General features: G+C 38.0%; 1 protein-coding gene across 2 annotated transcripts; it reads right to left on the bottom strand.

Annotated features, from left to right (window-relative positions):
• On the bottom strand, window positions 1–26,456 carry LOC139134088 (potassium voltage-gated channel subfamily B member 2-like). Of its 2 annotated transcripts, XM_070700991.1 has the most exons (3): window positions 26,256–26,431; window positions 25,809–26,115; window positions 1–6,123 (listed from the first exon to the last, which is right to left on the bottom strand). In XM_070700991.1, the coding sequence occupies exons 2-3, from the start codon at window positions 26,073–26,075 to the stop codon at window positions 4,474–4,476; spliced, it is 1,917 nt and encodes a 638-aa protein (XP_070557092.1). In that variant the 5' UTR covers window positions 26,076–26,115; window positions 26,256–26,431; the 3' UTR covers window positions 1–4,473. The 2 variants fall into 2 exon arrangements, with proteins under 2 accessions (XP_070557092.1, XP_070557091.1); XM_070700990.1 differs by having other exon boundaries at window positions 25,809–26,456.
• Window positions 26,457–27,854: the final 1,398 nt, after the last annotated feature.

Genomic DNA, 27,854 nt, shown 5'->3' on the forward strand with positions numbered 1-27,854 from the left:
ATATAGATATCTTTATTGCATATTTTGTTGTTTTCAAAATCTTCGACCAATATGATGTAGTTACGTAATTGTAGTTTGGTATAAACATTGTTTGTTAATATAATATCCCTGAAATTCCGAGAACAGTAACTTCAATAGTAGTCACGTGACAGAATGAATGATATTGAAAAGTGTTAGTATGTAAGTTATATGAGAGATTATAAGATTGTAAGACAGGTAGTTTCGTCAGAATAAGAGTAATTATGGTTACAGAATATGATAAGTTTTAAGATAATAACGTTTAAAAACGTCCAAAGTTGAGTTGAATGACATTTTTGCATTTGTTTCTTTATATTTCCCTATCTGGCTTTTGTTTTACACCAACCAGCCGGATGGAGTGGCTGACGTATATGAGAGTAAAGAATGACGAAAGTCTAAAACGCAGATAATGACAAAAGGGCCATACTTGGCTGTAGACCCCAAAGCGAATGCCTCTCTTTGAGTTGCTTTGATAACCTATGCGCCCTCTATAGAGGGATCAAAGTGGTGTCTCTGTCCATCAATCCAATATGGCGCCTGTGTCACGTAACCTGGCCTTTCAAAAGCATATTCTCTCGTCTTTGCAATATTTTTTGGGTCCTTGTCCTCTGTTCACACTACATCCGTCACGCCATTTACCTTGAACGTCTTCGTGACCAATCTTCACGGTGAGTGGTTTTTATTTCGGTATGAAACAATTGTATTGAGGAACTGCCATAAATATTTCTCCTCGAATGTTGAACAGTAAGCTTATTGAAAGAGCAAGACAGGAAACAGTGAGCAGTAACATTGTGTACCACAAGTTGATATCCTTGTTAGTGTCAAAGAAGCAACCAGAAACTCTACCCCTACCCAATATACTTAAAATGAAAAAGTGTGTATGACTGTACATAACAACTTGGTTTCAATATTATAAAAAAGAGATTCTTTGCAGAATTTTGGTAATGACAATAACAATAAAAACCTTTCATTTGCTTCAAAATATAGGTAAGCTTATTTGATATTAATATTGTCTTTAAATGCCCATAATCTAAACTTGGACAAAATACCAACCATTACAGAAACGCATGCCACTAAATGCCATTAAATGATAGACATCTATGGTCCGACGAAAGTTTAGTCGTGGATACAGCCCGGGGAAATACTCCTGATATTTTCATATGGGCTGTGCCGCCCGAGCTGAAAATATCTGCCCATGCATATTTAAAAAATATGACCCATTGTTAGGGATTTCTTTGACAAATTTTGGGAATTTTCACCTTTATTCTGTTACATGAATGAAGGTTTTCTTAAAGCAAGGGACATCTGCTTTGTTATCAACCAATTTTGGGCGTTTTCCGGATAAAAATCGAGTCATGTTTAGGGATTTTTCGTAAAAAAGTGACACATTCGGGCGGCACATACCCGCACACCTTTCCTATGGGAGTAACCCCCTCGGGGATACTGCTACTAAGCCCAGTGTAAATGACAGAAAGATACATAAATTATTTAGACAAGCATTGTAACAATTCCTGGCGTGAACATCTTCACTCACAATTTCAATAATGCTTTAAAATATTCATCGATATCATCGTAATCATTGCAATTGCTTTTATCTTTAAAAACATGATTGAAGGTACTTTAAACCTGAAAGACATATTTTTGAAGTTCGTGTTACCTTTCTTAAGAATTTTTTTGTTTATTTTTCATTATATTCACATCCCTTTTTTTCAGTTGACCATGCAACAATTGATCCCCAACCATGCAACAATTGATCCCCTACCATTTTATTAAAGTAACAGAAAACCAGTATACCATTTGAATTCATCGATATGTCTCCCACAAACCCATTCTAAATGTAACTGCAGCAAAGGCAGATCTTTTTCAAAAAAATAATCTGAATGACACTGCCAATAACATCAATAAAATGTCTGAGACTACGCGATGACCTGAATTGCCTGAGGAAAGAAACAGCAAAATGCTGACACATGTAACTGTTATCAACTATACCTGAATTTACAAAAAGTATTTGAAGTAATTAAAATATTACTTATGGCTGTATAGAACTACTTTTATGGTCTGTCCTTAATTAGGTCAGAAAGATATACAAAATTGGAAGACATAATTATCTTCAGAGCGTTAGATTTAAAACAACACATAAATGTAAACAAAGTGGAATAATTTAAATACAATCATGATTGTTATAGCCTTGAGGTAGCTACAATCATGATTGTTATAGCCTTGTTCTACTCGTATTTAAAGTGAAAAAGAACAATGAGAAACTTTTGCATAAACAATTCTTACAGGAAATCGATAATATAACTATTAATCAAAACGATGAACTAAAATAGCAAAATGGATGGAGTTATTGTCAAATTAATAAAATGTCTGCTTAAGCAAGACTTTATCAATCATCTTGTTCTGGAGGACAACAATGTGGACCGACACGCTAAGGCAATCGATATAGCGGTGTCCTTATACAATATATACATAAGTGGTTCAGAGCATAATTTGCATAATTTATGCGCACCGAATCATATCAGTTCAAAAGTCAACATATATACAGTAATATTAAACAGTCTGTTATTTCCTGGAACAATATTTAAATTCTATATTATTTAGGATTAAACGCGTAAAAGTTGCAATATCCTTATCCTCTGCGACTAAATGTTCCTCTGGAATTTACCTAATAAATCCTTTATTTTATCCCTAATAAGTGGAGTATTATAACTAAAAAGAACTTCTACTCAACTAACCCGTCTACTACAGCTAGAATGTAACTATCGCGGTGAAACTTTACCTGTATTAATACAGCTTGAACATTATTTAATTCTAACTTATTATCAAATTGTAAACCTGGTCAAGAACAATGTAAATATTATCTAATTTATTTACAGACTGTTATATCGATGATTTATTTGTTGAAATTCACAAATACATAGTGAGAAGTAATGTTTTCAGAGAGAATTATTTTAGCAAGTTTGCATATTGGTGCTATCCCTAAACTTTAAAATATCGCTTTATGTTCCTGTCTTGTGAATCGGATTTGTTTCAATCTTTTTACATCGAAAGTGTGCCACATTACGAAGATTTCAAATTAACGCAGACAGGTCGTATTGAGTTCTGTATAAAATCATCACAGGATGTCTTCTCAGACGAATCATACATGAAGAATCCACCGTTACTGTATTCTGCATCTCAGATCGTACAGATAGCCATAGTGGGGATCAGGATTTCGTGGGAAGTGCTCCCCACGCATGCTTACACATATGAGCTGTGCTTGTACTTTAACATTGTACACTTTCTATGTATATTAAGAATGCAAAGATTTTGGAAACTTTGAAAAGAAAACTGAAAACGCACATGTTTTCCAAAGCATAGAGTGTGATTTAGCCACTGTACGTCACAAAGGCAAAGCAAAACACTATTTTTGGATTATGGCGCTATGTAAACTTTACTGATTGATTGATTGACTGATTGAAAGATTCAGTTTCTTATGTTATTTCTCTGTCACTTTTCATTAAGAATTTTCCTTTATTCTGTTTCAAATTCTCTCCATGCATTGCCAAATTTTGACTGCCTCCACCCAAGATCTAGGGCTTTATTCATATTCTGTGTCTGGACACAGAATAGAATGTGGTGTGGCAACGGGTAACATATTGATTTTTACATCACATCAAAGTGTTTGCAAAACACGAGTGAAATGTTAACTTTGGACGATTACTTTTAGCATGAAACAGTGCAACCCTTCATAATGAACAACATCAAACCATTCAAAATGAACTGGATTAACCAAGATGTGAAAATTTACGATTTACACAATATAATGTTAGCATGTTCAAATACACAGGCTGTACACAGTCCCTACAAACTATGGAAAAAAAAAACCTGTTGTATAACATTCAGAAAATTTGTAATGGCTGACATTAGGTTGGAAGACGCTATTTTCCGCGTTGGCCAGACTTGAAATAAATATTACACCAATATAAATTTGACTTGTTAGCTGCAGATTATTGCTAATGCCGACAGTTCTTCGCCTAGTCTGTCGGTAACTTTAAAACAAAACAACACCCGTAAAGTATACTATTATGGGATAGCCTGGAGTCGCCTTACATTTTGCATAGTGTTTAAACTCAATAAAATCACGGGCACTGTCTTGTCCTAAACAGCTTTCAAAATGTCTGTCAATTTTATTCTATTTATAATCATCTACATGCTACTTTGATTATTGTTCTGACAATATCTTCAGACATTTGACTGAATACTGTCAGTTTTTTGCATAGGGATTAATTTCTTTTCAGCGACGAGTTGTGGTATGTTGAAAGACACTTTTGTGCACACACCGACAACTTTGTGATTGACGAAAATGCAAGCCTGCCGTATTCAATTATGGCTGAAATGACTTTTTTGCAGATTTTTGTCAGTTTCTTGCCTCTAGTCATCAATTTATAATTAACCATCCTAAAAGGTCGGCGCTCATAAGTTATTCATCTCTATTTCCTCGGCAGACACAGTTGTCTCGTAATCATAATCTGACGAATCTTTGTCGTGTTGATCACGAGGTGGGGAGAGCCGACCCTTTTCGATGTCAACATCCGGGCTACCTTTTTTCCCGTTGACGTCTGCTTTCTTGGTTCTGGGACTATGCGATTCTGATGCGCTGTCACTTGATTGGGTGGCGGAGCGACTGGATGAACGACCTTTTCCTCGTAGGTTTGAAAACCGTCTAAGGGCTGCTAGGCTGTTTACCGGTCTTTTAAACCTTCCTTTCAGAAATGGTTTTTTTGCAGCTTTTTCTGGGCCCTTCTCTCCGTCAGAGTCCTGTGAAGATACGCTTTTCTTATCGTCAGCAGCATTGCGTCGAGCGTCCGCATAATCCGATGCCGTGTCGGTGACCCTAATGCTTGGCACATTATTGTCGTCTTTCTTTTGCTTCGTTTCCGGATCCTTCTTTCTTTCAAGACTCGGTGAATTCTCATCATCACTCTGTCTACCATCTAAGCCTTGGCCTTTCCGTTTTTCACCGTCTTTCCCGCACAGGGCCGGGCCAGACGCCATGACGCCCATTCCTCCTATAGCACCATGAGTTCTGGGGACCGGCTCCAGACATGCCTCGGAAGCCAGACTGGAAGAGCTCTGCCGTATACGCCTCTTTCCAGAACCATGAGGGCTTAGGCGTTCCGTGGAATGATAATACGCCCCGACACCAACCGGCATCTGGTTGGGATCTTGCTGTTCGCCATGATACATCAAGTTCTGGTTTGATGCGTTGCCATCACCCAATCGCGGCGATTGATTCTCTTTATCGACTAAAATGTCGATCATATCCATCCATGCGTACTTGACGTTTATACTCACTAAGCTACCCTCGCGCTTCGCTCTCTCAAGAGCCTCTCGCCTTTTCATGGTTTTCTCGTGACGTTTTTGCTCCTGGTAGTAATCGGAAAAATTATTGACGATAATGGGGATGGGAAGCGCTATGACGAGCACACCACAGATACAGCAAACAGCGCCAACTAGTTTACCGAGCAACGTCTTCGGATACAGGTCTCCATATCCGACCGTTGTCATGGTGATTGCCGCCCACCAGCAGGCAATAGGTATGCTATCAAACAGTGTGTTTGGGTCGTCTTTTTCCGCAAAATACGCTAAACTGGAGAACAACATCACCACTATACCTATAAAGAGCGTTAGAAGTCCCAATTCCGTATAACTGGTTGTCAGAGTGTGGCCTAGCGCTTTGAGTCCCGTTGAATGCCTGGCCAACTTCAGAATTCTTAGAATTCTCATTATACGGAATATTTGCACGACGCGACGCACGTTATTGACCTGCAGATAACTGTCGTTGGATTCCGTGAGAAACAGCGTAATGTAAAAAGGTAATATTGCTATAAGGTCTATGACGTTCAACGGAGCTTTAAAGAACTGCCACTTGTAGGGCGCAGATAGGAGTCGGAGTCCGTACTCCATGGTGAACCAAGCTATGCACACCATTTCAACCATTGCAAGTTCGTTGTTATCGCCAGGCTGGCCGTATTTATCCTTGTCCTGGAGACTTGGAATGGTGTTGAGAGACAGGGCAATTGTTGACAGAACGATGAAGAAGATGGACAAGATAGCAACTACCTGCAAAATGATACAGAGAAAGATGAAATGTCGTCACAACTTCTCGTATTTTCACATAGCAATGAGAAACTAGATTAATTACTGATTCCACGCAAAATGAACATCATTTGTGGAAACTTACACAGCATAACGGATTTCTGTACTGTCAATGTGCAAATAATTAATATTATGTATACAAGAACGTGAACTATAATTACGATTTACATTTTGTGATGTTGATTTTTTTAGCCAACAGCAACGGCCATGACATACCAATAATACATACACAGTGTATGATTCATAGGTATATTAATGGACATTGATCAAAGCATTTTCTCATGTTCAACGTAAATTGTTTAATTTCGTCACTGAATAGATCAGAGAAGAATGTACATGAGATATCACAAGCTTTAGGCAAAATGATGATTCAATATTACAAGACAGCTTGCATCTATTTCATCTCAATGGGAAAAACAGATCATAAGCAATCATAATATCCTCAATGATAATTACTCAACTCAAGATGAGTTCTTATCCTCAAACTGAACTATGTCAGATGGCAAATTGTTCGACACACTGAGTCAGACATGTTAATTTCTATAAGTAACATTTATTTATTTAATATTCTCTGTCTCGATGAATCAACATGAAACAAATCCTCACGACGGAGGATCGGAGTCCGTCTTGAAGTAACACAACCTATGGCAAACGTTGTAACATCAATCACTCATATCTCTTCACAACAACCAATGGCAAACGTTGTAACATCAATCACTCATATCTCTTCACAACAACCAATGGCAAACGTTGTAACATCAATCACTCATATCTCTTCACGCATCACTGTGCATTTGTCCTGGTGATTTTTTTAAATATGAGTTTGTATTAATGGGCGTGTCGCTTGCTCTCTTTGTGAGCGTGTATATGAGGCAGGTTTGTACATATAGGCATGCATTTGATAAAATGTCTGTTTGTCGGTATGTATGTATGTATGTATGTATGTATGTATGTATGTATGTGTGTGTGTATCTATGTATCTATGTATGTATGTGTATTCTGGTAAATACTTGAAAATTGGCGATCTGTTTGACCTTGCGTGAATCGGCAATCCCACTTTTGGAAACGAGGTCAGGCATCGGGTCATATTTTAATAAAATATTTCAAAGTGTAGTCAATGTACACAATATAGAAAGACAAGGACATCGCAATCTAATTTTCCCATATCCAACCTGAGAAAATAACGCGCTGGAGTGTGACCTGCAATACGGTCATTCAATTATGTGGTTCTATACCACTTTAGCATTTCATGAAGTACTTTCCTAAACATATTGAGCAACTGAAGCTCAATGTCATCGCATTATAACGCGTCTGTCTAGTTATTTTTAGAGGGATGGAAACTCTCCCCATATCTAAATATATCCATTTGAATACACGTCTGTGTTGAAATCGCACCTTGCCGTCACAGCTGCAATGCATCATTGATCTATGCTGTCACAATTTTTGTATCTGAATATACCAGCTGAGCCCACTGTGACGTTTACATGGTCGGAATTCCTGAGCAACTTTCGACTTATTCCCAGCAGCAGTGAACTGAATACCGATGCAAATATTTTAATTACATCTCAATGCATGGTGGAAATGAGCTCTGTAATTATACAATGGTGTATAGTGTATTGGCAAATTACCACAGCGATAATTTTCATATGTACACAACGTCCTTGGAAGATCACTCTTTGAAGGCTGACAGTTAAAGCGGCCATTAGCATTCCCATTAGAGTCAACTGATTATGGGAATTTTTTATGCAAGTAATCTGTTCTGTGCTGTCAGTTCCACGCCAGGGAGAAAAAGCTGGGATCACAGAGGAACGCCTGGAGCCAGTATGGCGCATTCAACTCTCTGACAAGGACAGTACGATCATCGTCACGTGACAACATAATCAGGATGCACAAAACACAAAGATATCAACACTATCTCAGCAACACGACATTTGCATGCCTCCTGTCATTACACGTGATAAGCCTGCAGCGGACAGATCTACTAAAAATACATTCGCTTTTATCTTTCGCATTACACCGTTACGGAAAGAACAATATTAATACCTATTTTTCAATTCCTAAGCATATGCATTACTAAAATCCGATGTCTTGACAGAAAGAATTGTGTCACTTTAAGAAGATCTGACTTTGTGATCAGAAAAAAATTGGCTTTCTGAATAATCATGCAAACATGTAACATTTCATTAGGTCAGCGAACTTTGAAAAGAACAGTAGTTTTCATATTCGTTTTCAAATATTGACTTCTGTGCAATTATAAGTCCTTGTCCTTTTTTCCGCGCTGTGCAGGATTCCTGTCACCTTGATTTCTAGTAATTGTTATATGTGTACAATCAATGCCGCTGTAATCGATAAATGTGAATTTTCTGGACGGACTTGAATATGACTTGACGACATCAAATTCCATAATTTGAGTGATACAATATTGGAGATCTAATGCTGCAGATGCGCCACGTTTACTGGACTTAAATATTGACAAGAACTACTGTAACTCGTAATTAAGGCTACGGTGCCTTTAATTAAGGTGGTACGTGCTTTGAAATTGTCAGACTTAAACTTTTGCTCAATCTTTCCTCAAGGAAACTTTCGAACATTCTGTTTCGAAATCAAGAATAAAATCGAGGGTCACCATGCAATGTTTAGTATCAGAGACACAAATTTCCCAACATTTACCTACACTTGAGGGTTCAAAATGGCCGCCAGCCCTGTGTTAACTCCATGGGGAAAAATAACAATCGATCAAAATGTCAAACAAACGTTACGGGAAAAAAAAACAAGACGGTTAGAAGTTTTTTTACTCTAAGAGCTTTAAAATGATACTAACAAGCCGTAGTCGAGAAAAGAATTGTAAAATATTTATCCCCGAGGCGCCGTTTTCCTTAATGTACAAATTTTGTCTTCAAGATATCAGTATTCTAAACGTTGAAATGATGGATTGAAATGAATTGAAATAAAAAAAGAATTTAGAAAACAGACATATGTGAATATGAAAATAAACTTTATGGAAGGAAATTAACTTTGATTCACCTGTGGATAATGAGTTGTAAACTCTCTACAGCATTATCCAAATTTAATTTTGTCTTCCTACAAGTACTCATTTAATTGAGTCTTAGGATTTTAAAAATAATTATTAAAAAAGCGGAAATTGAAAAATTAATCAGTAACTGTCGTTATTTTGATCGGATTATCGTTGAATTGCGTGTTTTCGTTTTAGCCATTGAGCATATGAACTTTACCCTCCAGTTTTTAGGAAGAAACAGCTGATAAATCTAGGACAGTTTCTGATTGGCTGCCTCATCCGACACTGTCAGTAGATAGTTTCTGATTGGCTGCCTCATCCGACACTGTCAGTAGATAGTTTCTGATTGGCCGAATCAGTCGATAATCTCAGCACTGCATGATTCCTGTAGCTGCACCGGTTCGCGCCGAGTCCCGTGTCTGACTGTTTCTGACACGCATGCTTAACGGGCGAGAGTATTGTCAACGGGTATCTGCGCATCATAAGTCGCACAAGTGGGCCTGCTGAAACTAGTCAATAAAAAGGCATATAAAAACTTAGTTCGTTTTATTTTAAGACGGTTGAAATGAAGTGAATTCTGGATTGTTAAAACACTTCGTCATGCAGTGGAAGGCCAGCATGTCCAACATGACCCCATATCATTATTTACAAACAGCTTGACTAGCCTTAGTCGCAATAATTCATCGGACGAAAGCGTCAATAATTCTGAGAGGGCGGAGTTCCCTTTTGTACGATACTAATGATAAGGGCTTTAACAAGATTGATCAGCCCATAAATAAAGAATGCAAAAATCTTCTAACAAGCACCATTTGGTTGTCAAATGAAAGAATATGGCTGTACAGTATATATTAAATTCATACAAACACAGGTTTACATTACAAACACCATAAAACCAAGGCTTGCTTGCGTAAACTCTCTGTGCTGAAAACGACCAGATATCACCCATACATCATGTCGAAAAACTAATTTTGAAGAATTATTTTGCATTCCCACTGACCTTCAACGGCATTTTTGGTTTGCCATCGAAGCCTAAAAGTAGTGTCGATCGAATCATCAGAAATAGAAAACACAGACTTTTTAACATCAATCATGACCATGGAAAAGACCCTTTTATTAAACATGGCACGTACATTTTGATTTCCACGTTTTAAATTTTCATGGAATGTCAGTATTCCATTATTCATAGCCTTAGCGTTCCGTCCTGCTGGTTAAGCCAGACTGTAATTAACATGGAAGCTGGAATGTTTTCAATAATCATTAATCCTTTTAAAAAAAGAGAGATCGGTATAATTCCGTGGTTTTCCGTGGACGTGTTTGCAATAGGGAAGGGGGACATTGTAATACGGCTTTTAAATGTACTTGTATAGTTTTTCAAACACAGCTTTGTTCTGTTTTCCAAAGCATGTCGAAATACTCAGTGCTTAGCTATTCAATTAAGTCTGGCTGTATTATTGTTAAATGAGGACAAACCGACAATTAATGGACGGCAGTATTGCTTACTGTATACAAAATAGTTGTTTTACACATCACAAATAACAGAGTCAGAATAAATTGCCATAATTTTGACAGCTAATGTCACTTTAGTATATTTGTCATGCATTATACACCTATACAGCTGGCGGTGAAATAGTTTGATAGCATGATCAATGTGTGTGTTGAGCCCACCGACCTCCATTTGGATTGCATCATTTATCATAACCTTTGGAGGTACCACTGCCTGAAAGAACGTACCAACAGGGAAATCAGCTTCATATTTATGATGACTAGGGAACAAACTGTTCCAACATGTCAACATTTAAAGTTAATTTTAAAAGGTCTGAGCTCTTTTGACTATAAACACGTTTAATACGATAAGGCTAGGAAAACCTATACGCCATTTTATACACCTCACCTTAAACTTTTTCCTCCTTTGCGTGAATTTACCATTTTTTTGTTTCGGAGCTATATTCAGGAAAACACTCCTACCATTTTGGCATATTTTTGACATAACGGGCGAGAGTATTGACATAACGCGCCAGAAATAAAATATTCCAAATGACACAACCAGAATTTCGCTTGTGATGTTGAAGAGCCGTGCACTATTGTTTCATATTTCAGAATCTTAGGTTTGCTTTGACAATATTACAACATTTAAAATTGATCTTTGCACCTTAACTTTCGTAGTGACGAGGATTCATAATCGTTCGCTCTTGGTATAGGAAAGTAACTGCCGCAGTTGCAAGTCAAATAAAAATAACTCGTTGCTCTGAACAGCGAAATATACAGATCAAAGAAGGTTATACGAATTTACATGAAATCATTATTTAGACTGCAACAGCTGTAAGTCTCATCGTACTTTATAATTGTATTGACAAACATGACAGATTGGCTAGACTGGAGTTGAAAAAGATTGTCTATAACAACTTCAGTGTTTTAATGGTCCTATTAAAAGTATTAACGAAATAAAGTCGCTGTTTATACATTTTCATTTACTTAAAGAAAAATGAATGGTTGTTGATTTTTTTACGGAAAGTTCCTGGGAAATGGGTTTTCCATTGTTGGTCATCCATCACAGATGATTGTGATGAATATCCCGTAGAGGTGACATCCATTTTGATAAGAAAGGAATGAAACTCTTTGTTCAATCCACAAATGTTTTACACGTCAAGATACCTCATCAAACTGAACCATCCGCTGGGAATATTAATCTTCGCTTACGATACCAAATTTGTCATCCGCTTTCTTGCATATTTCTTCCCTGAACACAACTAGTTTATAATGATTAACAGACAACATTTGGGTCAATTTTCTCAAAACTGATCTTTGTAAAATAAGATGTTTGAATTTTCTGCTTAAAATTTTGATGGTATTGCTACTGTACATGCAGGTATACATATATTTATCAGTCAATGGGTTAATGAGCTGGATTTTTTACTTGAAATATGAGCGTTGAAAAGGACAGAATGACCCATTTTTGTTTTTAGTTTTTTTTTTATTTCTTTCTAGTCCTTTGCTCGGCGTCCATCTTGTTTCACGATTATTGCGAGAAGATAACTAGGATTTACGTAATTCCGAAGCGGAAAGGATGCACAAACAAGAACACAGGAAAGTGCACTTTTCTCAACACTTATTGATTTCAATTTGATGGTTTTATAAAATAAAGATCGTCCAACCGAAATATGACAATTTATGAGGGCTCTCCTAATTCGGACAACACTTGGCAGGGATCCTCAGACATGTATTTCATTCATCTTTTCGCATAATTTCTGTAATACATCATACCTGTGTAAAGCGACGCCAATGTTTCTCACTGTATTTGAGCCGAATAATTTAGAGTCAGGGTATAGTTTTCTGTGGTGTGGTGAAAGATTATATTTAAGACAAGAAGGCTTATTCAGAGGACTAATTATTCATCTCGCCAAACCACCTGATGTCAACATCGACTGCTTTTGAAGAGTAACCCTACCGCCAAATGTTGTTGTGTTCTAAGCTCGGACAAATATGCAAATAAAACAAAACAGATATCTAATACAAAACGAGCAAATTAATAGGGGCACACAGCAACACTTATATCCGATATTGTGACCTTTTCCAAGAATTTTGAATCACGTGACAATGATTTTTTATTTATCTTTAGCCCACGTGACACAGCTATGTAACCCTTTTCTGACTTCACTCCTTTCTGCTCAGTTGGAAAGAAAAATAAAGCGAAATATGTTGCAAGGGACAAGAGATCCCGATTTATTTCGAAAACTGTGACCTAGGGACTTGCCAGTGAAGAACTCAAATTCCTAATCGATTAATGTTCTGACTAGACAAAAGGGTAGTCTCTTTAAATTTAAGCTGAAGGATTAAATTTTAAGTCTTCTATTTATTTGAAATAATTTAAATATTGATCATCATTTAGAAAATTGCTCATTAGAGTTGAAAGATAGTGAAATGAAAGTCTCAAATGATATTCTCTCTCACCAAGAGTCTAACAAACATTAAAAGTTGGACCATTAGATGATTGAAGGAGTGGTTAAATGCACCCTTGATATCAGTTCCATATTTTACATTGATATTCCTTCTATCCTTTTATGCAACATTAGACGTTTGCATTGTTTTCAAGGACAATAATAATAATGCGTGACGTCATCCCAATGTTATAGCTCTGACTCCCATGAAAGCATGTAAAACGAATGCTTTTTACTGTGAAAATTATTTCATGATATTTAAGATTTTTCATAGCGATTAACGAGCAGAAAGCGAATCATGGTCTGACAGTTTCACCCTTAAAAGAGGCTGGTCTCTTTTAGATAAAGATAGTTTTTTGTTCGTAAACGAATTTGTAAATGGTAATAACGCCTTTACGAGATCTTATAGATCTCAGACTGGTACGAAACTAATGATAAACCACGGTAACAGTCGTGGCGACATCGCATATCATGGAGAATATGCAGTAGTAACATGGAAACGTGAATTTCAACACGAAAAAGGCGAATACAAACAAGCTACATATAATATTTAACTACTGAACGATTCTATGCAGTCTCATGATTAACTTACTGCAGGTCACTCATACTACGTTGAAATCTTGTAGGCACACCTGGTGCTCTGCGCTTCTGCATCCAGTACTTTCCTCCTGTGGAAAGACACTCACAAGTCTGATGTTTGAATATTATCTATTCATCGATATATATACAATGTATATATATATATATATTATATATATATATATAACATATATGTATGTATGTATGTATATATATATATATATATATATATATATATATAATATATATATATATATATATATATATATATATATATATATTCCAAAATAAATGAGGATTACATCATACGTTATTTTGCTCCTGGGCCTTAGAGTCGCCCCAAAAACAGTCTAAAATGGCCGTATGCCAAGGGAAATAGACTGTCTTTGGGGCGACTCTAAGGTTCAGGGGAGAACAAACGTATGCTGTCATCCGAATATGACCTGTCAATGTGTGTTTTGTAACACAACTTATTCTGTTTTCTGAGCAAAAAATTGTAAAATTCTTATGCTTTCACTAGTTCTGGTCGCGGACGACACCGCCATCTTCTTTAAACGTTCTAGGATGTGCACATGGCCTTGGGCGGATCCTGTATTCTCATGGATTAGCATTTTGCAAAACGACCAGGCCGTATAGTTTTTTCCTCATTTGCGGCCTTCCATAATATCCTATTTGAATCAGTGCTATGTCCACAGCAAAGTCTACAGGCTCTTAATCGGGTTTGGGAATTCTTGTTTGGGTCTAGAACAAAGAAGGAAAATCAATTGTCCTAAACAATCGGGGGATACAGAAAAACTATAAAATCCACATGTGAGAGGATAGATGTGAAAAACTTGTCAGAAACACATCACTTTGATTTATTGAATTCTCCATTGCTTTCCTAAAATGTTGGGAAATTACAGAAGCGAAAATAACAACAGCTCTCTCTGCAATGTGATCAAATATGTCACAAATATATTTAGATACAACTCTAGGAATGCAATTCTATGTATTTATTCCTATTTAGAAAAAAAAAATACAGTTATTTTATAATTTGTAACACAAGCTACCTAAAACCTGTGAACTGATCGGTAATTTGTGGTCACGTGGTATGCACCATTTAGTCACTGATACATGCAAATTACTAATCACTGGTTAACAGTCTTGGCACTGTTACCCGGCTGGGTAAAAGTTCTGACAACTGTTAACTGGATACATTTTAAAACGCCATTCACGCGTACGTACGTTCCGGAAAATTTGAAGCGGAGGTGACGATGCATGTCGGATGCGACCTGAAGTAAGTTATAGCGGAACAATTTTCCTATTTTCAGTGAAGATAATGGATGACGTGCGTTATAAAAGACATATTGACTGGCTACAAGCTAGTAACAGCATATGTTTTTCACATCGAGTCTGTGTGTTTCCCAGGCTACGACCTCGTCTGTGGAAAGACTTTTCGGGGAAACCTAAACATGCAAGCCCTGGTGAAATAAGTTTACGCTGTTAACCTAATTATATTTTATATGAGGTTGATTAGTAGTGAAAATTCTCTTATTAGTGCTGGTATCAATACATAACCTGTTCTGGAAAATACTTTTTTCTGATTGTTTCTTAAGTTTTCTCTGTCTGATATTTTTCATTTCTATTGTCTATTAGTTTTTTATAGTTTGTGTCCCTTTTCCTGTACATTTTTTGGTGTATGAGCTGGCTCTCGAAATATATTATTATTATAATAATGCTAGTCGCGCCAGCGGCTTACTGACTACGCATGCGCTTATTCATAATATACTATGCGAGTAACCGGAAGTGTACCCTTCTTTCATGGGCGCCGCCATGTTTTTTTGAGTACTTGTAAATAAACAAATACGAAACAAATTACCATGATATAACACGCCTTTTATAAAATATACCTCTTTTATTAGTTAGTAAATGTTATTATACACCTTGTCGCTGATACAAAGTATCGTTGATATAGATAAACGGAGAAAACTGTCGTGCATATGAACGGGGGGCATACGCAAAGAATGCTGGGATTGAATTATAGAAGAGCGCCCCCTGTGGCAATAATTAGATTCAAAAATTGCAAGTTTTTAGACGGAACGCTATAGTTTTCAGCTTGCAAGTGGAAGGCGGGCAGTGCGGTTACCATTGCAATGATAATTATTGCATAATACGTCCCTTGTTTAGCGCAATAGGCTGTTATCGTTGTTAAAAATTGCCAATTTTTGTCCAAAATTTTTACACGCTACAGAAAATCTATACCTGCCCTGCTGCAGGGTTTGACGTCGTGTAAGTACGTGAACTGCTTTCATCAGAGGGAAACTGGGCATAGTTGTCATATAAACGTTTATAAAGTAACAATTACAGTTTATCATGAATCAATACAAATAACATTGCCAATCTTAACCCCTGGCGCGACAACAAGGGCTGAGCCCTATATAATATTACATAGTAATGCCTAGTCAATGTGTGTAGCACAGTTTTACTCAATAAAAGATTTGGAAGTACCTTCCACTGCTTGCCTTGCTAATAAAGCAAGTGGAGTTGCAAAAATAACTTTGTCGCGGTAACGTCCGACCGTACTGTGTACATGCAGTTAAACATTGTTTATAACAAGGCGTTGACTCGGAGAACTACAAAAGAGACACAATTTTATAGAAGAATAAAATCAATGATATACCTGCAAAAGGTTAAAGAAAACCCTATCGGCTTAAAACTGCGATAAAAATGGGCGGAATTTTTATTTGACCAGACAACAAGCTAATTTGTAATAACGTGCAGTCTCACTGTCCAACCCAGTAAATTTCCAGTTGAATCTGTGTGTACATTAAACCGCTCTAATGACCCACGGGAACGTTTTAAGGTCGTGGTCTGTGCTGAAGTAACATTCCAAAAATGTGAAGTGTACTCTGAGAGGCTAATTGACAAGACTGAAGATTAGGGGGTCAATGCTACGCTTTCCTTGGAAGTCACTACTCTCTGAGGGGTATGTCTATATTAATTTAACATTAAATGCACTCTATGACAAGGAGTGGCTGGCTGGGTATTCTGAAGGTAGAACGCGCCTCGGGGACAGATATTCGGACTCTCAAAATTTTAAAATTCTTTACTGATATACCATTTGTGGGGGTTCATTTTTCAAGCTCTTGGTGTAAAAATTTTTTTAATAGTCTTTGTTTTCGAAAAGCGAAAATTTTCATTTTTCCTTATAGAGTTAACACAGGGATGGCGGCCATTTTGAATTTCAAATATTGGTAAATCTTGGATAATTTATTTCTCTATTACCAAAATTTGCATGGCGACCCCCGATTTTTATTCTTGATTTTGAAAAGAAAAAAATTTAAGAAAAGTTTGAGCAAAAGTTCAAGTCTTTCGATTTGGAGACGCATACTACTTTAGGGTGTACCTTCTCAAATTTATCCAGGTAGGTGTCATCCTGTACGTCACCTTAGCTATCATATCTACACAACATTTCTGAAGACATACAGTGTATCACGGCCTCTGGTGTCAAACACAGCTGTCCCCTTATCAGACTGCTTTCCACATTTTGTATCTTAGTGAATTTATTGAAAGCAGACCTAGAGTTTCTTTAATTCAAAGTTCTGCCAGAATGTTCGCTTCAGATGCTTTATTTTTATAAACATTTACATTTGAATGGCCCTTTTACAAATAAAACTTTGTAACAAGTATTATTATTGTGCTTATTTTGAAGGAATCATTATAATGTATAATTTTTTAAAGTCTGAGGGACATGGATATTGAGTTCTCAAACGATAAAAATCAAATTCCCCCGGGTGTACTGCAATAAGAAGAGTATACATAAATGTATAGCGTTTCAGAACCGCCTTCTTTGCAACGTATAGACTTTTTACCAAAGAAATTTTGATGAAAAGTGGACTTTTCCCTTGTTTTTAGTCCATTACGTTTTTAACTCATTTTTTGGTCGAAAATGTAGAGTTTTTAGGGCAGTATTCAGGTCGCAATGTTGACCTTTGACCAGCGATTTTAGGAAAAGTGTAGAGATTATAATTTGTAGTTTGATCTGTCCCGGGCACACCTGTATCCACATATCGGTATGAGTGCCCGGATCTTCCCGAAACCATGGCAGTAAAATGGAACGCTCCCTAGATAATTATGCGACGAAAGTGAAAAAATGAACGTCCATTAGTTTCGAAGGGAGTCCCTCGCCGCAAGAGATAAAGTGTTACTTCTTAACCACAATATATGATAATATTTGACATCAGGTACGGGTTACTAATATTAGATATGCAAATAACATGTCACCTGATGTCACCCCACCACTCGAGGTTCTGCACGCACGGTTTTTCGACGAAAATTTGCGTTATAATGCCCACAACTTGAACTTAGAGATCCCTAGGAAATTCATTGAGAGTGATTACTGTCAGACAGATTATGGAAATACTTCTCCCGTTGTGTCCTTGTTATTTACGATCAGTTGACTGCTCGTACCGTTCCGCAAAATAATCCAAATATGTTGATTTTGCAAGTATGAGTTGGCCAGGGTATAGTCTACCGCTTTGTATAGTAACATCATTGAAATGTTTTGGAAAGGACAATTCTTCAGAATGGCAAAGTCGACATTATTTTGTTGGGGCACAGTCCCTCTATGGATAGAGGATAGAGGGACTGTTGTTGGGGTCAATGTTAGATATGTGAATTATAATAGGTCAAGTTCAAACATCTGCAGACAAAAGGATCCTCTGTGAATAGGGACACCAACAAAATACTGAAAGAAGGAAGTAATTTATGGCCCAAAATGTCAAACATATGAAAAACAAAGACAGATATATGGGTGTTCCATCAACATGTTGCGCTACATATTTATCAATGAAACACGTTGCAGATCACCATACATATGGCACTGTGTTTGTGATACATGTGAACTGAAAAGGATCAAAATAGCACATTAGGGGCTAAATCTGTCACTTTAACAATGCTTTCCAGCTGGAAATGCACTCGGAATGCTATACCAAGAAACGCAACATTCGTCAATTCATGGCAAATCGGCAGATGTTTCTTTTATGTTTAATTGTCCTCTTCTTCTTTTTACGTAACGATCTCTGTCATGTAGGTCATGCCGCGCAAGATACCAGCAATTGTCATCGTTGCGGATTACACGGGCCGCAAGTGTGGCTCTGTAACATGTGTAACTCTTTCTAAAGTTGTTAATTTACATATCAATGCCATATCCACTGCCGGTATTGTTGTGTCGGACTGTCAGTTATACGTATTGTTTATTTTGCATGGCCTTAACTCCCAGAAGGCTTTGTGTTTTGAGCACATGTTGTTCTGTACTTTGGTGATCGATACACCGCATTAAAAGCTGTTCTCTTAGTACATGCTGTAGTGTCTCCTTGACTCATCCGATACCACATTTTGGCGACGAGGATGGTTGAAGCACACCTCCCACCACCAGCTCCGTTTCTTTCAAGTCCCGGCGACCCTCCAATTCCTTGGAAAAGATGGTATGCAAGCTTCAAAACTTACATGACGGCCACAGGACTAGACGAGGAAGGAGTAGCAGATGGTAGAAAACGCGCGGTCTTACTTCACTGCTTAGGAGTGGAAGGGCAACGAATATTTCACTCTTGGAGACTGTCCGACGTACAAGGATGCTGTGGACAAAATTGAGTCTCATTTTGGTCCACGGAAATCCATAATCGTACAGCGCCATCGCTTCAGGCAAAGAGGCCAGAGACCAGGTGAGTCCACGGCAAGCTATGTCGCTACCCTGAAAGAGCTTGTAGCCCAATGTAATTTTGGCAGCCTCGCCGATGAAATGGTCCGAGACCAGTTAATTGAAAAAACCAACTCAACTCGAGTCAGAGAACGTTTACTGATGGAGCCTGACACCCTAACCCTAGAAAAAGCAGTAAACACTTGCTGAGCAGATCGAAAGTGCCCTCGCTGATTCACATGTCATTGGGATTGATTCTACACCCAGTATTAAGCCAATCAAAGTGAAGCAAGGCCAGAAACAAAAGTACAAGGTGTCTATAAAGGACAATACAACAGGGGTAACAGCCGCCGGAAAACCCGCGAAAAATGGTCTGCAAATGGCGATTCCAGTGATAGGGCCACACAAAGTAAAAATGTTGTTTGCGGCAACTGTGGGGCCGATAGTCACATCACACGTCATCCTACCTGTCCCGCTCGTGGGAAAAAAAAAAATGCAGTAAATGTCACAAGGTTGGTCACTTTGGACGAGTGTGTAGAAGCTCTGCAACTCGCAGAGTCAGGCAAATCGATACATTGGATGAACCGACTCAAGAGACATATGTTTACACAGTTTCAGGCCCTAGTACACCTGCTGACAGTAAATTTAAGTCCTGTGCTACTACAATAAATGGAGTCAGTCTCAGTTTGAGATCGATCTGGGAGCTAAAGTTTCTATAATGAACGAGAAGCTGTACCAGCAACATTTCAGACGCGTCCCACTCACAGCTACAAACCAAGTACTGACTAGCTACACAGGGGATACTATACCGGTTATTGGTATCGCAAAGCTGACTGTGCAGTATAAAGAACAGAGAGTAGACAACTTTCCGTTCTACATAACAAGACAAGGCAGCAACCTCATGGGTATCAACTTATTCAACGCACTTGGATTCCAGATCAGCAGATATGGTATACCAGTGAACTCAGTAGGCTCTGAAGTGAAAGACAAGTTTCCTCAATTGTTTACAGGGCTAGGTAAAATCTCCAGCTTTATACACAGACCACATGTGGATACAAGCGTGACACCCGTATCGCAGAAACTACGTCCTCTGCCATTAAGCATCCGGCTGAAGTTTCGGAAGAACTACGCAGGCTAGAGAAACTTGACATCATTGAGAGAGTAGACTCATCTCCCTGGATTTCAAACCTAGTGGTAACTCGGCGTAAAACAGGAGAGATTCGCCTATGTATTGATTTACGTGAGGTCAACAAAGCCATTATTCCAGACAAGTACCCATTTCCTGACCTTGGTGAAATGACAACAGAGTTTCATGGATCTACGGTATTTAGCAAACTTGACTTGCGTCGCAGCTACTTACAAGTTCCGCTGGCTGAAGAAAGGCAGATACCTCACTGCATTCATAACACATGAAGGCGTCTTCCAGTACAAAAGGATGCCATATGGACTGTCTTCGGCACCAGGAGCTTTCCAAAAGATACTCGCATCAGTGCTAAGTACGTGTGGAGGCAATCTGCACCGCATCGACGATGTCGCAATACATGGTGTTAATCAGGACAACCATGACGAGAACCTCAATGCTGTACTGAACGAATTGCAAGGTATAACCTCACCCTCAACGAGGAGAAGTGTGAAATCTCAAAAAGCGAAATAGACTTCGTAGGCTATAGAGTATCAGCTGCTGGGGTGTTGCCACTTCAGTCAAACACGAAAGCTATCATGGACCTACCAGAACCGACAAATGTCAAGGAACTTCAGTCATTCCTGGGCACAACAAACTTCTACTTGAAGTTCGTACCCAACTATGCTGATACAGCTGAACCACTTCGCAAGCTACTCAGGAAGGAAGAGACATGGGTCTGGACAGAAACACAGCGTGAGGCATTCAACAACCTGAAGCGACAGATTGCATCACCTCCTGTGCTTGCACATTTCAATCCAGATGCCGAAACTTTTGTGACCACTGATTCTTCTGGTTATGCAGTCGGTGCCGTGTTATCACAATGCGTTAATGGGGAAGAGAAGCCAGTAGCGTTCGCGTCACGAACACTGTCTCCAGCTGAGCGTAAATATTCCGCCAGTGAACGAGAAGCATTAGCTTGTGTATATGCATCAGAACATTGGCATATATTGTTGTATGGCCGTAGGTATACACTGCGTACCGACCACGAATCGCTGAAAACACTACTAGCAACGAAAGGATCTGGTCACAAACCTCTACGCATCTACAGATGGACAGATCGTCTGCTGCAGTACAACTTCAAGGTAGAGCACCTACCAGGCAACAAAAACTTTGTCGCAGACATGCTCAGTCGCCTGTCAGCCAAAGATGACTCTGGGGAAGAAGAGTCGGATCAAAACATCCTTGAAATAAATTTGGATACCTAGTCACACCAGACGAACTGCGCACAAGTTCACACACGGATCCAGTGCTGCAGTCAGTCAGGAAGTACATCGTGAACGGTTGGCCTAGAAGTGTCTCGCCAGATTTAAAAGGGTTTGCAAAACTCCGGGACGAACTTACCATATGGGACGACTACTGCATAGCAAGGGGATCTAGAGCAGTTATTCCCAACTCTCTCCAAGAGCGTGTACTCCACATGGCTCATGAAGCTCATCCAGGAATGGTCAGAATGAAGCAACGATGTAGGCAGAATGTTTGTGGCCGGGTACGGATTCACAAATCGAAGACTTCGTTCGTAACTGTGAAGCATGCGCAATCTGTGGCAAATCATCAAAGCCATCACTACAGCCTACTCCATGGCCAACTAGACCATGGCAATCTATACAGATAGACATTTTTAGAGAAGTAGTTGTAGCTCCTCGCAGCCAACGTTTCTTATTAGTAGTCCATGATCTCCACTCTAAATGGCCGGAGATAGCAACTACAGAAACAGTCGTCTCTACTGTGATTATCAAGATTCTTGACGAGCTGTTCGCCAGATGGGGCCTACCTGAATCCATCACTACTGATAATGGTCCTCAGTTCACCTCATATGAATTCGAAAACTACCTCTCATCACTTGGGGTCAAACACAACCTAACAGCACTCTACAATCCACAATGCAATGGAGGAGTGGAACGTCTGAACGAAACTCTGAAGAATGGTCTTAAGGCAAATCTCGCGGAAGGGAAACCATTCGCAAAGTGTATTCGCACCATACTTCAGAACTATCGAGCAACGCCACATGCAATCACTCAGAAATCTCCTGCAGAGCTAATGATCAATCGTCAGCTACGCTTACCACTTGATCAGCTGAAGCCACCATCAGCGATAAAGAAACAAGAAATAGATGATCTAAAGTCAGAGATCCACCGGCGTCAGCAGAAGATCAAAGCATATACTGATATGAAACGTCATGCTAAATCATCAGCACTTAAAGTTGGTGACTTTGTGAGAGTCAAGCGACCTAACCGCAGTCATAAACTATCAGCTACACTTTCAAAACCTCACCGTATCACCAAATCACTAGGGCAGTCAACGTTCAGACTGGATGATGGAACTACATGGAATGTTCGACGGTTATCACGTTCCTATCAACATGCTCCATCCACTGCGACATTTGACATCAAGTCCACCCACCTGATGGTACCACCAGTTTATCCATCAGAAGGAACATCTACTCATAATCAACAATCTACAGGACGACCTCAACGTACTGTTCGTCTACCAGCGTATTTGAAAGACTATGTTCTTACCTGAGACAGACCTTGATTTGAACTTACTCGGACACTGTACTTCTGACAAATGAGTTCATAAATTGTTGTTGATGTTTATTGTGTTTATTCACGTTATCTGCATGCACTTAAAAATATGTATTACTCTGGAGGAGGAAATATGTTGTGTCGGAACTGTCAGTTATACATATTGTTTATTTTGCATGGCCTTAACTCCCAGAAGGCTTTGTGTTTTGAGCACATGTTGTTCTGTACTTTGGTGATCGATACACCGCATTAAAGCTGTTCTCTTAGTACATGCTGTAGTGTCTCCTTGACTCATCCGATACCACAGGTATGTTATTTTCTGGGCATTGCGCAGATCCTGTAGCTTTAATATCGTCTACCGTAATCTTAATAAAAAACCACATTGGCTTTGTTCGTCCAGTGGACAAGAATAAACAAGTTGCCATCGCCACACAGTAGAAATAATGAAATATAATCGTTATGCGAGTGGCAAAAAAATGTTTGTAAACACTAAAGTTAATCAAACAACTTCATGATTGAACAAAATAGAAAGAATATTTTGCTATAGTTTACACTTCAAATACATCATGCTGGTGTGAATCAAAATTTGCAATTCCTCCGACTTTTCCACTCGTTAAATCTGTTCGACGTTCTTGACAGACATAGAAATGTAAGTTTGATCAAAATGTTACTTCATACTCGAGACTTTCCTGTGTTAAAAAGCGAAAATGTATCGTTCATTGTCATTAGGAAAAGACACATCAATACTTAAATTTATATGCATTATAATGATATATTACTCGCGTATCATTGTTATCGACAATATATATATATATATATATATATATATATATATATATATATATATATATATATATATACACATACATATATATACATGTATATATATATGAACGTTCCAGTCGAAACACAGCCATCCGATGAGTGTAGGCGGCTCTGCTGTCTATACGAAACAGATTTGTTGTGGAAATGTTATTTAGATTATCCTGGTCAACGAAGTTGTGTATTTAGCTCTAGTCTAGTAGTGAGCACTCTACTTCTGCTGATCTTGAACTAAACAAGTGTATATATATATATATATATATATATATATATATATATATATATATATATATATATATATTATATATATATATATATATATATATATAAGTATACAGATGTCCTCGTGGGAAATTACAGTGCTCAATGCAAAAGCAGAGCGTTATAAATATATATATATATATATATATATATATATATATATATATATATATATATATTCGTTTGTAGGATATTACACACGTACCAATCTGCTGGTTCAAATAGTTTATTATATCTGCACAACGTTTCGTCCTAAAAGTAGGACTTCCTCAGGTGCTACAGATCAAAAAGTTTCATATATATCATAACCACGCCACCGACAACACTGGGGATAACCTGAAAAACCACAGTCGAACATATATATATATATATATATATATATATATATATATATATATATTATATATATATATATATATATATATATATAATATATATATATATATATATATGAACTTAACAAGTATATATATATATATATATATATATATATTATATATATATACATATACATACATAATAAAGAACCATACACACATATATTTACGACAAATATATATACACAAATAAACACGTACAGATATTTATATATCAAACAAGCAACGTAACATTTTGTGTTATGTTGTGATGTACCATTTTCGATCCGTATATGAAAAAAATAAATAAAATATTTGCAATACATATCGTAAGTAATATATATATATATATATATATATATATATATATATATATATATATATATATATATATATATTATATATATATGAAATTCGTTACAGCAACATCTATTTGCATATTTAAGAAAAACAAATGTTTACCCTCGCAGGACAGTCATTCCCGCACTTGCATGTATGCACAGTTATATTCACCTTGAGTATACATATACATACAAATAATGTATGCACATATAAACATTGTACTTAAAATAGTTGTGTCGAGTTGGCCATACGTGCACAGAATAACATGAACCAACCCGTCAGTTGTGCGCACAGATAACAATATGAATATTCACCATTTTCTACCGCCTACACGCTGTCGAGTTTAATTATCATGTCGAGATGTGAATTCACGATATTCAAATTAAGCGAAACATCCATCCATGTCCGAACGTTTTACAGTTTACAGGATATAATGAATGAAACAATGTAATATTTTATCAGATAACACTTTCAAATTCAATATCCTATTCCCAGGTTAGCAAATCCAAACGCGCGCCGATGTCAGTGCTCCAGTTTCTTGTCATGCTGCGCCAGGGCCATAGAAAATGTTCGACTGCAACAATAGTTTTGATATATAATGCATAGGTAGAGCTTTAAAAATGCATCGAAAAAGAACTGGATATTGTCGAGCACTTTTACACTGTCGACTGGAAAAATAGCTTTGATGTGAGGGTCAGGGTTACATTAAAAAATTCCGATGATCTATTCTGAGGGCTTTCTGCTTGGCTGGTTTAGTAATGCTGTGTCTTTTAATCAAGGATGTAACAGACCTATAAATTTTCAACAGCATCGTTATCCCATGTCGTCTAAGTGGTAAACGCGGACACGGTTTGGGGTACACAGCAGGTTAGAAGACAGGGAAAGCCAGTGTATATAACAGGTTAGTTGTTCTTGCGGAAACCACTGCAGTGTAAGTTTTTAAAGCCGTCACTTACCCTGGCTGGAGTTGACGACTCTGGTTTTTCCATAAGTGCCCAAACTTTCCTCCGTTTATCAGCGAAGCATCCATCTCCAAAGTATTCCTCCTCTCTTTCCTTCAGCGTCGCCCGTATTCTCTGTTGTTCCTCTTTCACCTGTTCCTTGGCCTGGTGGTATTTGTGCTGACAGCACGTTTCCAGGTAGAGATCATCAATGCCCCAGTATTCCAGCTCATCTCCAAACGACACGGGACACATTTCTTCGATCATGTGGAGTTTCCCCATCCGGTAGAAATTCAGTATCGCTCTGAACGAGTCCGGGTGTCTGTCGAAGAAGTATTCAAAATGTTGCTTTTCCAATATATTATAATCATCACAAACGGCCATTATCATTTCGTGGGTTGTGCACTCTCTGAGCCGTCCCAGCCGCGAACGTGGCAGACGAGCCAATGTTTTCCACATTACCTCGTGTTTAACTCCTCCGACGTTGATGATAACGCGGTTACTTCTTTTACTCCGCATTATCGTACACGGGTCCGGAGGTAGCGACGTCAGCGAGCGGGAACGCGGATCGTTCGCCTCCATCCTGTTCGCCCTAAAAACACCGACGACACGTCTCGCGCGGTACGGGTGACCTGCCTGTTCCAGTGACGAAATTTGAATATAAATGAACGCATCGCCAGTGATAATAAACCTCATTAAAATCAACGCCCGCTACGCTGTCTTCATTCGTTACTTCTGATCTCAATCGTCATCAAAATTATTTGCATAAAACCAGGTATCTATTATGATGATTATACGTTATTAATCATTAAATGGAAGCAAAGCACCTTAAATATTTTAATGTTGTCTTAGTTAGTCTTTTCATGGCGGATATTATGTGCGCTATTATTAGAAATTGCGTTTATTTGCAAGGTACATGATTGGATTATGCTTGTGATATATATATCGATATAGACCTTTCTAAGCTTAGCGTTTATTGCCATTGTTTCATATCGGTACGAAGGGACGTCATCAAAGCAGCTGTATCGTTCTTCGGACAGACCGATATTAACCAAAAAAGGTCACAGTTTTCGTACCCGCCCCCAGAGGGCGTTCGAGTGCTCTCACATGTCGTTCACTCCACTTTTGAATCACCTTCAGATCAAACGGTCGGGGACTGCCGGAATTGTCTGCTTTGGTCTTTTACATTCTCTTATTCGTCACGGTTTCGGTTTGTCTGAGTAGCATGACTAATTTGAAAGGAAAACCGCACCTTAAAATATGTATGAAGCGACAACAATTTCAGAGAATAGGGGAGATTGTGTAGGGATGTCCATGCAGGTGACAGAGGCGTATATTGTGCACATATATTATGACATCACAAAATAACACCAGCCTTACATCCTAGTGACCCGAGGATAGAGTATTTCAGGATGCGGGTGTGTATTAAAGTCTGGAAAACTGCTCAGCAGTTCTGTGATCTGTTCATGTATTTTGACATATGCTATCGAAGAGGCCTACTTCCGTATCGGGATCCTCAAATTTAGTTGTTGACTGTACAGAATGGAAGTTTTGGCAACTGCATCTTTTAAAAGGGAGCAATCAGCTACAACACTTGTCTGAATTTAATTGGCTAATTTGGGTGACATTTACATGAAGTGCGATGATCAATTATCCATTTACGTTAATGAAAATAATTGATGCTCTTATTCCCCGCAATGTGATACAAATGCGGGAGGTGAGAGGTCATTTAAAAGCTATAATCGCTGTGTGTTAGAGGTAATCTAAAAAATGACAATCAATTAAAAAAATAATGAGTAAATCCCTGTTGGATCTCTACTTTATAAACATGGCGTTTTTATATCGGATTGTCTATTCACTCATTATGAACAATTCTTCCTAAAATAATGAAAATGAATGTTAACCGAAGCAAAACTTAAATCGATCAATGACCAAACGTGTCCTGAAGACTTGATATTTACATTTTGAGGGGACTATACAATGCATTTCCATCAACAATGAGTTTCTTCTCCATTTTGCAAGCCATTGAATGCATTCAACAATAATTAGGGGATTAGTTCA

This window comes from Ptychodera flava, chromosome 5, assembly GCF_041260155.1.
Source record: "Ptychodera flava strain L36383 chromosome 5, AS_Pfla_20210202, whole genome shotgun sequence".
NCBI classification, from domain to species: domain Eukaryota; kingdom Metazoa; phylum Hemichordata; class Enteropneusta; family Ptychoderidae; genus Ptychodera; species Ptychodera flava.

Coding starts and splice junctions, on each gene's coding strand:
- LOC139134088 (XM_070700990.1), bottom strand. CDS start 26,375: ATGGAGGCGAACGATCCGCGTTCCCGCTCGCTGACGTCGCTACCTCCG. Junction 6,124..25,808: donor AGTCGTCAACTCCAGCCAGG/GTAAGTGACGGC, acceptor ATCATTTTGCAG/GTAGTTGCTATCTTGTCCAT.